At 36.8% G+C, this 16,682-nt stretch overlaps 1 protein-coding gene, 1 long non-coding RNA gene and 1 pseudogene across 4 annotated transcripts; 2 read left to right on the plus strand and 1 right to left on the minus strand.

Annotated features, from left to right (window-relative positions):
- LOC118753944 overlaps positions 1 to 938 on the plus strand; it is a 1,971-nt pseudogene extending 1,033 nt beyond the window's left edge.
- An 11,987-nt stretch (positions 939 to 12,925) lies between these two features.
- On the plus strand, positions 12,926 to 13,725 carry LOC118753946. Of its 2 annotated transcripts, none has more exons than XR_004994851.1 (2): positions 12,926 to 13,305; positions 13,358 to 13,725. It is a non-coding gene; the product is annotated as an uncharacterized LOC118753946 (long non-coding RNA). The 2 variants fall into 2 exon arrangements; XR_004994852.1 differs by having other exon boundaries at positions 12,933 to 13,305; positions 13,379 to 13,725.
- LOC118753945 lies at positions 13,365 to 15,189 on the minus strand. 2 transcript variants are annotated; one of them, XM_036488820.1, is made up of 3 exons: positions 14,555 to 15,189; positions 13,993 to 14,472; positions 13,365 to 13,932 (listed from the first exon to the last, which is right to left on the minus strand). In XM_036488820.1, the coding sequence occupies exons 2-3, from the start codon at positions 14,183 to 14,185 to the stop codon at positions 13,586 to 13,588; spliced, it is 540 nt and encodes a 179-aa protein (XP_036344713.1). In that variant the 5' UTR covers positions 14,186 to 14,472; positions 14,555 to 15,189; the 3' UTR covers positions 13,365 to 13,585. The 2 variants fall into 2 exon arrangements, with proteins under 2 accessions (XP_036344713.1, XP_036344712.1); XM_036488819.1 differs by having other exon boundaries at positions 13,993 to 15,189.
- Positions 15,190 to 16,682: the final 1,493 nt, after the last annotated feature.

The raw sequence follows: 16,682 nt of genomic DNA on the forward strand, positions 1-16,682 counted from the left end.
ATGAAGATGAAGATGAAGATGAAGATGAAGATGAAGATGAAGATGAATATGAATATGAACATGAACATGAACATGAATATGAACATGAACATGAACATGAACATGAACATGAAGGTGTAGATAAACATAAACATAAACATAAACATTAAAAGCGATAGAGACAAAGATAGAGAGGAAGAAAGTGATAGGGGTAAAAAAGAAATACAACAGAAGAATGTGCGATGTTATATTGTGATGTGTTATGCTACATATGTTATGTTATTGAATCTAATGCTATTCTATGTTATGTTATGCTAAGTACTAAGCTAAACTCCCCTCCACTTACCCCATTCCAACAAATTTTATTTCAGCTCAACTCAACTCACATAAACTATCCTTAATTTTAGCGGTTGAATTTCAACCGCTGGGCGAACACTAGTATAATTAATTTTATATAGATCAACTTTAATTTCAAGATTTATTTTTATACAAATGGGTCATCCCTTAGCTATAGGCCTAATACTATTAATTCAAACTTTACAAATTTGTTTAATAACAGGATTAATAGCTAAAAGATTCTGATTTTCTTATATTTTATTTGTAATTTTTCTTGGGGGAATATTAGTTTTATTTATTTATGTTACATCCCTAGCTTCAAATGAAATATTCTCATTTTCAATAAAATTAGCAACTATTTGTATAATAATTTTTATTTTATTTATAATGTTAAGATTAATATTAGATAAATCGTTACTTTCAATCTTTCTAGAAAATAATGAAATAACAGTTATAAATAACATAAACTTATTTATAGAAAAAATTCATTAAATCTTAATAAATTATATAATTATCCAACAAATTTAATTACAATTTTATTAATAAATTCTTTATTAATTACATTAATTGCTGTAGTAAAAATTACAAAATTATTCTATGAACCTTTACGATTAATAAACTAATGAATAAACTTTTACGAACCCAACATCCTTTATTTAAAATTGCTTATAATGCATTTATTATATTAATAAATTCAGCTTGATGGAATTTGGGTTCACTTCTTGGATTATGTTTAATAATTCAAATTTTAACAGGATTAGTTTTAGCTATACATTATACAGCAGATATTAATTTAGCATTTAACAGTGTTAATCATATCTGTCGAGATGTAAATTACGGTTGATTACTACGAACTTTACATGCCAACGGTGCATCCTTTTTCTTTATTTGTATTTATTTACATGTAGGGCGAGGTATTTACAATGGATCATATTTATTTACTCCAACATGATTAGTAGGACTACTAATTTTATTCTTAGTTATAGCAACAGCTTTCATCGATGAAAAATACGTGCAATTCCTTGTTTAATGCAAATCTCTAAAACAAAACATTGTAACCTTTATATTAAGTACCCGTTACTATGGCTCATGGTCTTAAACAAACTACTGGTAAAGCTGGACTCTCAGAGAATCAAAGCGGTGGCTTACGCCGATGATGTAGCGGTACTGGTATCGGGTCAGTTTCCTTCGGTCATAAGTGAAATTATGGAAAGGACTTTAAAGATAGTAGATTCCTGGGCCATAAGCTGTTCTCTTAGCGTAAACCCGGAGAAAACTGACCTTATGCTTTTCACAAATAAAACAAAATTACCAAATTTTAATAAACCAAGGTTCCGATGAACGGAACTGGATCTGTCAATAAAGGTGAAACACCTTGGAGTTATTTTGGATCCCAAACTTAACTGGAAACCAAACATTGAGGAGCGTGCTAGGAAGGCCAAGGGCGCCTCTCTATGCGGCCAAGAGAATGTTGGGCAACAGATGGGGTTTGAAACCAAGAATTGTGCACTGGATGTACACAGCTATAGTCCGACCCATAATCTCTTATGGGGCGCTGGTCTGGTGGCCAGCCCTTACTAAGGATTACGTAGTTAAAAAGCTAGGCGGAATTCAAAGGTCAGCAGCCGCTAGCGTAATAGGCGCAATGAGATCCTGTCCGGAGGACGTTTTGAACGTCCTTCTTGACTTATTACCTATAGATATCTTCATCGAGAATTCAGCTGCTAACAGCGCCATCAGACTGCGTGCCCTGGGGCTCTGGAAGGAAAGACCGTTCGGGCACGGTTCCATCCTAGACGCAATACCGTCTGAAATTAAAGCGCTGCCCACTGACTATATCCTGTCGAAGACCTGGGTTCACCACTAACCCCGCACGAAATTCACAAGCCGCAGTGACTGGAATCAGGAAGTTTTCGGGTACTTGCAGGGCTTAACTGTCTTTACGGATGGGTCAAAGATGGAATGCGGGGTTGGTGCTGAGGTCTTCATTGAGCAATATAACCTAAAATTATCCTTCCGCCTACCAGACTATGCAAGCGTCTTCCAGGCCGAAACGTTTGCTATTAAGGAGGCAGTAAGGTACATCAAAGACAATGTACCCGCGAGAACGCAAGTGAACATCCTCTCGGATAGCCAAGCGGCTATTCAGGCACTTTCCTCTAACTCTGTTAGATCTCAGCTAGTGGATGAATGTAGGAGAGAGCTGGCCTATATCTCTGATCAATACGAAATTACCCTAATATGGGTCCCGGGACATAGGGGCATCTACGGAAACGAGGCAGCGGACGAACTAGCAAGGAGCGGCTCCGCACTGGATATGTCCCACGCGGTGGACATGGGCGCCTCGCTCAGGAAGATTAAGTCAAAAATTACCGAATTTTATCATACGAAGGCCAGGCAGAGGTGGAACTGTACAGGATCCTACAGAATTGCCCGGCAGTTCTGGGTGTCCTACGACCCACTCAAAACCAAAGCTCTCTTAGGAATGAGCAAAACAAATGCCTACAAACTTACTGCAGTGTGCACAGGGCACTGGCCCGTTGGGGTACATGCCGAAAGGATAGGACTGCCCTTCAATAGGTTCTGTCGCAGCTGCGATGACCCGGGCTCAAAAGAGACAGTCGAACACTTGCTGTGCGAGTGTCCATCCCTCGCAAGGATGAGGCTAAATACACTCGGCAAACCATTCCTGCTGAATATTTCAGAGAGCAGCTGCCTCTCTCTGTATGACGTACTGAAATTTATTAAAGCCGCCAAATGGCTGTAGGTTGCACGAGTTGTGGAATCAAAATGGCAAACTTGCTAATTGCTTGTCACCTGAGTGACAATCCACTTAAACCAACCAACCAACTACTTCAAAGCAATTTAACCTCAATACCTGCAACATTCTTTTGTTTATGCATGCCACACACAAAATTTTAATTGTTTGCCTTTCTTTGACTTACCAGTATTCTGGAAACACTAAAAAGTTGTGTTTCATTTAAATTTATGTGTGATGAGTTTAAAATAGACAAATCAACTGTTATCAGAATTAGTCAAAACGAAAGCAAAAGTAACGATAAAATATATAGAAGCCGGACTTGAGAAACGGCAAACTTTAGAACAGTGCGAGTACCTAAAAAGGATTTAAGGGAAAGTAAAATGTTCCTGTATCTGTCCAATTTGTGAAAGCTCAAGTCCGGAACATAAAAATAACCACCTGAACCTTTTGCCAGACAAGACATACATTGCTGATGGGTCCAGACCATTCTTCACTTGAGCAAATGCATCTGCGACGCACAAAGTTTTTCTTCTTCTCCTTATTTGGCGCTATAACCGCCTACGCGATTTTGGCCGAGTCCAAAACAGTACGTCAGTCTGTCCAAACTGACGCCTATTGGAAGTGTCAAGTGAAGCCAAGTCCATCTACACTTGGTCCTTCCATCGCAGTGGGGCCTTCCTCTTCCACCATCGCGACCCGCGTAATACTTTTAGAGCTGGAGCATTTCTGTCCATTCGTATGACATGACCAAGCCAGCGTATCCATTGTATTTTTATTCGCTGCATTGTGTCATTGTAAAGCTCATAGAGTTCACGTTCCATCGTCCGCGTAAAGGCCGATAAATCTTTCGCAGAATCTTTATCTCGAAAACTCCAAGAGCCGCCTCATCAGATGTTTTCATTGTCCACGCGTGCGCGCCATAAACCAGCACAGGCATGATGAGTGACTTATAGAGTAAGATTTTTGTACGGCTAGAGGACTTTACTTCTCAACTTCCTACTCAGTCCGAAGTAGCACTTGTTGGCAGGAGTGATTCTGCGTTCAATTTCGCTGCTGATATTATTATCGGTGTTAATGCTGGTTCCGAAGTAAAAGAAATTCTCCACTTTCTCGAAAAGGTAACTCTAAACAGGGACGTGGGTGCCAAGGCGCGAATGTTTGTGTGATGACCGGAGATACTTCGTTTTGTCCTCGTTCACTACCAGACCCCCACGCTTTGCTTCTCTATCTAATTTCGAGAGGGCAGAACAGACGTAGCCCTTATTTGTAACAATTATGTCGATGTCGTCGGCATACGCCAGTAATTGTACGCTCTTGTGTTGTGCCTGAGCGGTTCAGTTCTCCGACTCTTATTATCTTTTCCAACATCAGATTAAAGAAATCACTCGAAAGGCAGTCACCTTGTCTGTTACACAGCCGTATTAGTTTTGCGGGGATACGAACTTGAGACATCACGAAATAAAGGCAACTTCTTTTCGTGCTGTCGAAAGCGGCTTTGAAATCGACAAATAGAAGGCATTTGTCGATTCTATTCTCGCAGGTATTTTCCAAGATTTAACATATTGTGAATACCTGTAGCTCGTTTCTGTAACTCTTCTCTACCGATTATTTCTCTACTGGTAGAGAATATACGTCATTATCTACTACTCACTAGCAGTAGAGAACAGGGCGGCGAATTCGTATCTCAATTCGCTTGGTAGAGAATTGTTACAGAAACGAGGTACTGATCTATGGTGGATTTGCCAGGTCTAAAACCACACTGATAAGGTCCAATCAGTTCGTTGACGATTGGCTTCAGTCTTTCACACAATACACTGGATAAGACCTTGTAACATATGCTTAGAAGGCTGGTCCCGCGGTAGGCGCGTATGGTGGGATCGCCTTTCTTGTGGATTGGGCAGATAATACTTAAATTCCAGTCATCGGTCATGCACTCATCTGACCATATTCTGCATAAGAGCTGATGCATGCACCTTATCAGCTCCTCGCCGCCGTACTTGAATAGCTCGGCTGGCAGGCGGTCAGCTCCAACAACTTTGTTGTTTTTCAGCCGCTCCGCTACTTTCGTTGCTGCTGCCATTCAAAAGGGTCGAAAAGTGTGCCCTCCATTATTTAAGTACGTTCTGGACATCGGTCACTAAGTCGCCATGGTTGTACCTACAGGAGTCTTTAAATCTACCTTCCCTTGCCCCGTCCATCGCATTTCATGGATGTCGGTGATGTCAGTCTTTACTTTCCCTGGTACATCAACCAGCCGGGCAGAGGCACCTTCCCGATTAAGAGCTCGGACATTCCAGGTGCATACCCTCAAATCATAGTCCTTCCAATGTTTGCCGTGGGCGTCATCAAAATAAGGGGGTATCTTCCGATGCATGTGGTTTTTTCATTTGGCAGGGTTTTAACGTGGCGGGACCCAAACCCAGCGCGCGCGGGGTGTTACGCCCTCCCACTTCAGCTCGCTCCCAAACTAGTGTTCGGTCCCTACCCAGAGAATTCATGGATATAAATATCCGGACGTAGTGAGCTGCGATTTGAACCGTAAGCACACGAATCATTTCTGGCCACTCCCAGGTGAATGGCCGTAAAAAGCTTTGCAGTACTGGGAAATGTACAAAACATAATGGTCAAAGGCGAATATCTTAACTAAACTCTGATGTATTTTTTAAATTCATGGCTCTACACAGCTGTATAGTAAACCAAATAGCCGGACCAGACGTTATTAAAAAAAATGTAAAAAAATAAACTTTTCCGTATACTCTGTAATATTTCTCCGCAATTTTGTAAGGTAAACTAACAACTTATAATCGTTGCTTTGCAGCGAAATATCTTCTCTTAAATTATATACATTTAGGTCATTCCATAAAATATTTACACCTCAATATTTTTTTTGTGGTGAAATATATTTTTTACATTCTTCATCGAAAAAAGAAGACGCCTATTTTTTTATTTCGTCATGATATTCGAAAATCTCGAACAAAAAATTCCCGAAATTTTGAACTCACGGAGAAGTATCTTTTTTTAATTGTTTGCAGTTAATAAACTATTTGACGGAGAACATCAGTTAAGGTATCAAAATGTGCGTAATTACCTCGGCTTTCCATGAGAGTGTGACATAGATTAAAATACAAAACTTTTTGGATTAAAAAATAGCATTTTTTCTTTTTTTTATTAACTTCACGTTTCATTTTTATTTTTTTCAACCTGAATAAAAAAAATAAAAATTCAGGTTGAAAAAAATAAAAATCAAACATGATGAATTATAACAATGAAAAAATAAAAAAATAAAAATGCGATTTTTTAATGCAAAATTTTTTTTATTTTAACTTATCTCACATTCTCAAGGAAAGCCAAGATAATTACGCACCTTTTGATACCTTAACTGATTTTCTTTGTCAATGTTATTATGGCTTCCCAGCAAAAAATGGGTAATCGCTTTTAGTGGTAACGTGTCCTAGAAGGCATAGCGTTATAATGCCTTCGAATTTTTTCGCTTCTTTTATGCACTGCTAGTATTGCAAAGTAGAATGTCCTACAATATTTTATTTATTTCGCTTCTTTGTTTCATTTCGGGGAATGCAAAGTAGAATGTCCTATAATATTTCCTTTTTAATTCGTTTCTTTGCTTCATTTCCGGGAAAGCAAAGTATAATGTCCTACAATATTTTATCTGTTTCGCTTCTTTACTGCATTTCAGGGAATGCAAAGTAGAATGTCCTCCAACATTTTATTTGTTTCGCTTCTTTGCTTCATTTCAGGGAATGCAAAGTAGAATGTCCTACAATATTTTATTTGTTTCGCTTCTTTGCTTCATTTCCGGGAACGCAAAGTAGAATGCTGCATCGTAGTCAGCTGAAAAATAGAATGAATATCCAAAAGTTCTTTTTCTACCGTTACTTTCTGTGGAAATTTGTCTCGCATAAAAATCATGTTTTGCTTTGTTCAATTTGCAGCGAAGTTGAAGTCAGTCGATGAAGTGAAGTACAAGAGTGAGGAAGTACAATTTTAAGCTTAATTAATAATGAATGTATGTACTTACTGATTTTTAAGAAAATCTAAATACCTAAATACATACATACATATGTTTGTATAAAAGCTGATTCATAAAAATTTTAATTAATTTTAATCTTTTAAGACATTTTCTGATTTAAATTTAATATAAATAAGTATGTACTTACCTAGGCATTCTACATTAGTTTCTCTGTAAGGCATTCTTTGTTCGCTTCTCTGGATTCTGTTTATCCATGCGTTCTTCCTTCATTTGAAGGTAATGCTGCGGGTAAGGGCTTACCTCCAATGACATGCCCATGTTAAAATAAGGCCTTCTTGAAGCGAAAGGGTAAGCGATTCCCATCGCCTAGCTCGTTTCTACTTTCGTTCCTGTGGTAATCGTGTTTTTTGCTGGGTTCTTAACATTTTATTTTTAGTATTTTTTTTAATGAGCTTTGTACCACGATTTTTTATTAGGAAAAATTGAAAAAGCAACAAAGTCTAAGCGGTAGAAATTATAGCTGCTATTTCGGAGATCACCACATCTCCTCATCAGATTTCTTTTTTCTAGACTTCAGCAGGGATCGAACCTGCGTAATCGATGTTCAAAGTCAGAAGCGTTAACCACTGAGCTATGTATGTACATCCCGTAAACTCTTGTTGCTAATTCATTTTCCTTATTCAACCAACTACCATCAAGTGCAGCTGATTTGTCGCTATTTAAACTCGACAGCGTGGTTGTTGTTGTAAATTCTATACATCCATTTGCTTATTTGCTTTTTTGTATAGTTTCAGGCAGGCTCTTCCTAAACTATGTATTTGTCAATGTTATTGTGGCTTATTAACATTTTATTTTTAATATTTTTTTATTGAGCTTTTTACCACGATTGTTTATTAGGAGAAATTGAAAAGTCAACAAAGTCTAAGCGGTAGAAGTTATAGCAGCTATTTCGAAGATCACCACATCTCCTCATCAGACTTCTTTTTTCTAGAGTTCAGCAGGGATCGAAGCTGCGTAATCGATGTTCAAAGTCAGAAGCGTTAACCACTGAGCTATTTATGTACATCCCGTAAACTCTTGTTGCTAATTCATTTTCCTTATTCAACCAACTACTATCAAGTGCAGCTGATTTGCCGCTATTTAAACTCGACAGCGTTGTTGTTGTTGTCAATTCTATACATCCATTTGTTTTTTTTTGTATAGTTTCAGGCAGGCTCTTCCTAAACTATGTATTTGTCAATGTTATTATGGCTTATTAACATTTTATTTTTAATATTTTTTTATTGAGCTTTGTACCACGATTGTTTATTAGGAAAAATTGAAAAAGTAACAGAGTCTAAGCGGTAGAAGTTATAGCAGCTATTTCGGAGATCACCACATCTCCTCATCAGACTTCTTTTTTCTAGACTTCAGCAGGGATCGAACCTGCGTAATTGAGGTTCAAAGTCAGAAGCGTTAACCACTGAGCTATGTACATCCCTTAAACTCTTGTTGCTAATTCATTTTCCTTATTCAACCAACTACTATCAAGTGCAGCTGATTTGCCGCTTTTTAAACTCGACAGCGTGGTTGTTGTTGTCAATTCTATACATCCATTTGCTTATTTGCTTTTTTGTATAGTTTCAGGCAGGCTCTTCCTAAACTATGTATTTGTCAATGTTATTGTGGCTTATTAACATTTTATTTTTAATATTTTTTATTGAGCTTTGTACCACGATTGTTTATTTGGAAAAATTTAAAAAGCAACAAAGTCTAAGCGGTAGAAGTTATATCAGCTATTTCGGAGATCACCACATCTCCTCATCAGACTTCTTTTTTCTAGACCTGCGTAATCGATGTTCAAAGTCAGAAGCGTTAACCACTGAGCTATGTACATCCCGTAAACTCTTGTTGCTAACTCATCTTATTACATAAAACGAGCAATTCTTGTATATATGTATATATATATATCCATAGCGTTCTCGTAAACGGCTCTAACGATTTCGATAAAATTTTGTACACAGATAATGTTTTGGATTTTAAGGTTATCTGAATAGGCGCTATCTCCGAGAAGACCCGTATAAGGTTGCCACCTATTCGAAATTAGTTACAAATTAATTACAACATCATAATATGGGTATCGATTGCAAGGTATTTTAAAGATACCTAATTCAAAAATATTTTAAATAGGGTTGTCACCTAATTTGAATCGCATATTTATTTAATTTTTTGTAGAAAAAAAAGGTAAAATATTACTATTCATGGGTACAAAGAAAAGGTTCTTAAACAATGCCTTCCCTATATACAAAATGTTATCCCTTAAGACAATAGTGTAAGGTTGCCACTTATTTTCGATTCTAAACAATTTATTGAAAACATCGCAATATGTATATCAAATGAAAGGTATTGTTGAGAACTTTGGTCAGAAAATATTTTCCAACAGGGATGCCACGCTTCTATGTAATAAAATTTTTTTTTTGTTAATTGCATTCGGCATTTGTTTTTTAAGTATATAAAGTACATATGTATACGCTCAAGATATGTACATACCATTCATTCCAGCATATTTCGGAATAGGGTTGCCACCCAAATTTGGAAGTGAGAAATTTACTTAATAGATAACGAAATCCAATTTTTTTTTTTTAATTTCCAAAATATTTTTTTAAAGCTATCCAAATCTTGAAAACTATAAAAAGTATATGGACTCCGGGCAAAGCTCGGTCAACTGGTACTTTTCCTTATTCAATCAACTACTATCAAGTGCAGCTGATTTGCCGCTATTTAAACGCGACTTGACTGATTTTCTCCGACAAATAGTTTATTAACTGCAAACAATTGAAAAAAAAATACTTTCTCGTGAGTAAAAAATTTCGGGAATAGGTGTCTTCTTTTTTCGATAAAGAATGTAAAAAAATATATTTCATCAAAAAAAAAATATTGAGGTGTAAATATTGTATGGAATGACCCATATGTATCCTTGTATAAATATGAGGACGTGTTGAACATTTTGAGTATGCACATTTTTTATGCTGGTATATTCATTTATGCTGAATATATTACTTGGTTTTGTTTTGTCACACCGTGTAATAAATAAAAAAATCATTAAAGGGCGGTAACTTTTCTATTTTAAAGTATAGTTAAATCATTAGTTAAAGTTAACTACAGAAAATTCTGTGTAATTTTTCTGTAGTTAAGTATGACTAATGATTTAACTATAATTTAAAATAGATATATGTATTAGCAGCCCCTAATATGATATTTTTGTTATAGAAATCTATGTGCGCTATGTGTTTTCTGCCATCTGCTGTAATTACTTAAGAAGTAAACGAAATTATCGAACAAGCATTTCCTGGTACTATTTTTTAATATCTAGGTAAAAATTTGGAAGTTAGGGAGGGGAGGGCTCGGGCCCCTGCCCCTACCTGGCTACGCCCATGTATACGAGTTGGGTGTATGTGTTTATGTGTATCTGTGTGTATTTAAGTATTAAATTTCATCGTACAAATTACTAGTTTTTAAAAAATTTAAGATTATTTGGATGTTATCTTTGTTAGCATCATTTAATAAGTCTATAGCCGATTTGTTGGAGAAGTAGTACTGCCTATTTTGTTGAAAGGTGGGGCACGAATTTAGAATATGATCGATGCTAATTGACTGAGTGTTACAGAACTTGGTTGTATGAATTATATACACGTACATTATATACACGTACATATGTACATGTTATGTACCAATAAATTTAATTGCTTAAAAGTAAATTTAAATCATTTAATTACACATGCAAATCTTTAGCAGCTGACTACACATAGTGCGGGTAATTTTTGTTTACAAGTTCCTTGCATAACATTATTGAAAGATATTGTCAATCTTAAGTTTATTTCTTAGTTTAATTTTTAACAAAATGTGGTAATGAAATTATATTAAAAACAAAATTGGCGAGATGCATGAAGCTATTTTCATTAATTCCATTTTTAATAGAATAAACTTTTTCCCAAAACATATCAATATCCTGATCGCTGGAAATATCAAGCTCACTTAGCCTTAATAAATTCACTGCGTGGTTATTATATCAGGATCGCAATCTATGAGATGGGGAAACTTAACAAAAGAGGTAAAATTGGTAAATCTTCTTTAGAAACTACCTTAGGTGGTGTCATTATTTGTAAAAGTTTTGTATCTTCACGCTTGGAATCAAATCTTAAATTTATTTGGTCCAAAAACTCTATGTAAAACTTTAGTATATTGGTTTTAACTTCAAGGATTCGAGAACAATTGACATTGCTTTTCATAAACATCTCAACTTTCGTTCCAACAAAAATGTCAGATATTTTAACATGTTTATTTTCATTTTTAAAATCAACATTATTGTGTTATTGATCGCATCATTTTTACTCAAAATTAAGAGATAATATGCTTTGATAGTTGCATATAAGTATGGCAAACGAGAGCTTTTAGCTTGGAACTCTTTGTTAAGATTGTTAATTATGGGAGTATACTACAGAAATAAAAGAGCATTCGAAGCAAAGAGCAACACATGTCTTCTGCTAGGTCTGAAAATCGCATACCGTTTACTTCGTAAAGGCAGAAAATAAAATAAAGTTTCAAACTATCTCACTGCTCAACTATTCTTAACACAACGCTTCCTAGTGAAAACCATCGTTTTGAGATATGCCCAAGATTTCGTGGGGTTTTACCGAACAGTAGTCCTGAAATTCCTTCAGTTCATGTATCTTCTTTGGACTGTGGGAAAAGAAACTATATATGTTGCGGCACAGTATCTCAATGCTTTTCGGTAATTTTTTACAAGTGTAGGTTGAGCAGAGGTGAAGTGTGTAGCATGTGCAATTTATATAAAATAAATCGGTTTCTGCACTGCATCCAATAATGCTGTCAGCACGCCCAAGTCTCCAACCATAACATTGGCTCCATCAGTGGCCAAACCAATTAGCTTTCTCATTTTTAAAGGCAGGATTGGCAAATGTTTAAAAGGTACAATTGGCAAATATTTATATGCAAAATGATGTTTGAAATATATATTTTTATAATTCAGAATTTAAAAACTTAATTCAACTATCCGACCGAAATCTTACTTTGCCGACCAACCTACCAAATGAATAATAATCGACCAAATTTGGTCGGAAAAGACCAACACTGCCCGGCACCTAAACTAGAAAAAGTACCTCTCTGACGCGATGGAAAAAGAAGTCAAATATTCTTTTACCGATTTCTAACCCAACTATCACAAATAGTAGCTGGAACGGAGCTGCGACGATTGTTGTAACTTTAAAGTGCCTTGCCACTAGTGATGGGCACGTAATAGGAATCTTCCTATTACGTGCTTACGACCAAAATGGGGAATAATTTTTCGGTAACCGCTACGTTAAAGCGACGTTCCCATACGCTAACCGGAAATGTTCCATTGACATTATGGTTACGTAGTAGCGATGTCGCAACGTAGTAGATGCAACTTTTAGGACACCTTACATCTATACCTCTCTTTTTAATTTTATTTGATTGCTTTGTCTTGCAATTTATTTTGTTATACATATGTATTTGTTTCATTGCATACATACATGAATAAAACTTTGTTCATTTCTTTAAGAACCTAAAAATATATTATAATATGAGGGCAATAATAATCTTTTCCTTTTGGATAGCCTGCGTACAAAAACTAAAACGCATGGGAATTTATTGTCAAACATGATGGTGATAGGTCGAAATTTGACGATGCGCCATTCAAATTTTCATATTTTATTAAAATATTGTCTTGAAAATGTATAACAATATAAAATAAAATTGCATGGTAGATGTAAAAAAGCTTTTTTTGTTGTCCTTTACTACTTGAAATAATTATTATGCTTTAATTTCATTAAATTGGTGCATAAAATATGGTAAATTATTGTATTTTATTTTATTTATTTAATGTAGGCGTAAAATTTGTCTAGAAAAATTGCGTATTTTAAAATAAAAATAACTTTGAAGTCGCCCTCACCAAAAAGCACAACTTCGAAGTAATTTATACTTGGCTATAGTGACGGCAACTGAAAATGTGTGACTTTAAAGTAATGTTTACTGCAAGGTAACGAATGGCACTATAGCGTCACTTTAAAGTCGCAGCAAAGTTTCCGCTGCCACTTCATAGTTCCATCTGGAACTTTAACTTCTATCTTTGTCTAACAAAAATGTTACTTCAGTTGTAGGTACTTCGTGTGCTTGTGTGCACGTGCTCGCGCTATTGTGGATTAAAAATAACAAAGAAAGGGTAAGTACAGACTTATTGATAAAAAATATACCGATTAAAACACTGATTTTAGTAACGTTCTTTTTATTCGAAGGCATGGATTCTTTTAAAATTGTTTCAACGTGGGAAAAAAAAGGAATTTATTTCTCTGTTGTTCCCCATCAATGCGAAAATAATGGAGTTCTGTTGTGGCCAGAACATTTGAGCCATTCCCCAAGGGAAAACTTGAGATCGAATGCTGCTAGCGTACCTGAAGAGGGATGGGTGGAGTACTCCTGTGTCCTTAAATTCTCGGGAATTCTTACATTTGGAGACGCTTTGGCAATTGAGAAACAGCTAACACAGTGCATTGACACAGAGTCAGAGGAAACGTTCGTATTTTCAACGATTTGCAGGTCCAATTAACATAGTAAAAAAAAAAAAGATGTAAGGAGTCCGCAATAATAACATCTTCCACGATATTAATGGGCAGTTCCAATAAGGGTGAATCGTCTTTGTGGTGGTCTTGATCGGTTTTATTACGAAAACTTTCATCTGTTCTTAGAGGGCAATCTATTCTTGGAAAGCTCATGTGCCTTCCTTTTTTGTCAAATTCACCAACGACTGTACATTTTATACAGCCATGAGCTGCATTAAATCCAACTGTACCTAAAAAAGTAATTATATAAATGAATTAATTTGAGGATTATAAATAAATTACACATTTACCTTTAATAAAATTTCTGGCTGGGGTGTCGCATACGAAATATCTAATAATGAGTTTTATCTGATGCCCATTAATACAAAGACCACGATGCAAAATATCATTCAACTCATCAACAAATTGTCTGAAGTATTCTTTTAAAGGTGGCTTTGTGTCGCCAATATAAATTGCTATAGCCATTGGCTTAATGTATGTCATATTATCGATTCTAAATAAAATTGGCCAAAATTGTAATGGTGAAGCGTTAAACGGTGGAAGGCCGTCAACGTTAAAAACTACTGGAAGCGTTACGGATCTATCAATATCAAAAAATACTGCATTCAAACAATTTTTTTATTCCATTATACCAAAGTTGACCATTTCGCATTTTTTCAATATGTACCAATCTTGGCGTTTTCATTAATGTTCTGCTATCAGTTGGTCAGCATTTCATACCATTTGATTTTAACACACGCAATAGATGGTTAAGCGAGCTATGAGTTATTCTATGATAATGATACCATGCCCTTAGTTGTTGAACTAACGAAGTTTGTGAAATAATAGAGTTGTACTCTTCATCATACTCACAAAGAGTAGTGTCATATTCATCTTCCGGCACGCATGACTCCTCAAAATCATTACCACAGTCATCATCACTATTTACTTTATCTTTTATTTTTGAATAGTTTTCGGAGCTACTGGACTCATTCAATTGCTCTGTTGATAGAAGCAACCTGATGCTTACATTGTTTTGTATTTTTGATGGTTTATTTCCACCGCCAAAATATTGTTTCACAACGCCACTGTCAACGGCATTTGCCTTTAAGACTTTTAATTTTCTGTAAAAAGTCGTTGAATGCCGGTATTTTTTTTCTTTGTGTTTAAATGTGCCAACAGACGCCATTATTTTCCTGAACAACACATCACTAACCTTATAGGAACGCACCAACACACAATGCGGAACAGCATGGAAGTTTGTGAGACTTGATCGTGCAATTTACTTCATGGTGAATTTAAGAGGTGCCACGGACTCTGCAGTAGCAATCGACAGTGAGGTTTTGGTCAGCAGGTAGCGGACACCTTATCACTCACAGATATGACTTACAAGTTCCATGGATATGAAGAAGAAACTAAGGACCCCACAACGTCGCGAAAACTACCAAAGTTGCCTAAAAGTAGCTGCAGATTTGCAGTTGCATTTCAGTAACGTGGGTTAGTCGCCGCGCTTGCTATTTGCAACTTTCAAGATCTAAAAACTTTATGGTTAGCTTACTGGTAGCAACGACTTCCGCAATACCGGTAATGCTACTTAAAAGTCACATAATTTTAAAGTAATCACAATTGGTAGAAACTACCTCGCAGCTACTGGAAATATGTCAAATAAAGTTACTTGTACATCTAAGTCGCACCTTTAGTGAAGGTTACGTAATAGTAACTCGCTATAGGTTTCCGTCTCCGTTTCTGTTACTTTGGTGCTAGTTGGGAAAGCACCATTATACCCTTTAGCAGTGAGTCTACCTCTTCCTTGATAGCAGCTATGTATTTCCACCTGAAAGACACTGCAGAAGTCCGGAATCCTTAGTAAGCCCGCCCTACCCAGTCCTGTTTTGAGGGAATACAGGTAGAGAAGGAGCTTCTGGGATTCATTGTGTTGTAATTCATTCTGTTGTAATCTATGTGTTCAGGGCGAAGTCAAAGCCCCCCCAGAAATCCAGAGTGTTACCACCCGGTTTCCCTTAGCCTACTAGCAGTCCGTGCTGCTAAAATTTTGTCTGCAATATCCTCAGATCCGTGTTCAACATGACGTTAAGCAGCATAGCTGTGGTTCCTAATGCTCCACTAATTCCTAATTTACAAGTGTAGTTTTCTCTAGCGGGTTCCACCAGACAAGGGCTCCGTGAAACAAGATAAGCTTAAATCTGGTTCCAGAGAGCTTATAAATTACCTTTTACCGATAGCTCCCCTACAGCAGTACAAGACAACCGATGTCTTTTTTACCCTTTCCTCAATGTCAGGCCTCCACGACAGCTTCCTATCCAGGAGCACGCCTAATTACTTGACCCTGTCTGAGAGCCGCAGACGAACAACCCCACTCGAGGGAAGGGCCACAACGAGTATCTTGTACTTCCTGGTAAACAAGACCAATTCCGTTTTGCTGGGATTTACTGCGAGGCCGCTCTTGATCGCCCACCTAGTTACCTGCATCAGCCAGGAGGCAGAAAAAAAGGGTTATAGAAATCGTCAGTTAACCAAAATATCCACGTAATCTACATAGAAGATCACCCGACATCCAACTTTTTCCAGTTCCTCTAGAAGGTCGTTTACAACCGCAACGTAGAGCAGGGGAGGGAGAACACCACCTTGCGGAGGGCCCATTTTGTCTCTGCACTGAGTGCAGGCGCTCCCCCACTTCGGCGCGACAGTTCTGTCACAAAGTCAGCTGTAGATAAGCCTTATTAGTTTGGTTTCAACCCCCAGATTATGAATAGACTTGACTATTGCCTCTGGAGTGATATTGTTGAAGGCTCCCTCGATATCGAGGAAGGCCCCTACTACGTGAAGGCTTCCCTTGACCACTTTAGCAATGTGTGCAGGGTGGTATCCACCGACCTTGCAATACGCATGTTGAGCTCTTGAAAGATAGTCACGAGGAATCGCGTTTCTTATGTACAGTTCTATACAACTCCCTATCGATTTTAGCAAAAACGAAGACAGA

This window comes from Rhagoletis pomonella, unplaced genomic scaffold (genome assembly GCF_013731165.1).
Source record: "Rhagoletis pomonella isolate Grant_MI unplaced genomic scaffold, Rhpom_1.0 Rhpom_scaffold_03096, whole genome shotgun sequence".
Taxonomy (NCBI): domain Eukaryota; kingdom Metazoa; phylum Arthropoda; class Insecta; order Diptera; family Tephritidae; genus Rhagoletis; species Rhagoletis pomonella.

What these genes read in the sequence shown, in the direction of transcription:
- LOC118753945 (XM_036488820.1), bottom strand. Translation starts at nt 14,185, where the DNA reads ATGACATACATTAAGCCAATGGCTATAGCAATTTATATTGGCGACACA. An exon ending in AGCCAGAAATTTTATTAAAG is followed by an intron (nt 13,933 to 13,992) that starts GTAAATGTGTAA and finishes TTACTTTTTTAG; the next exon opens with GTACAGTTGGATTTAATGCA.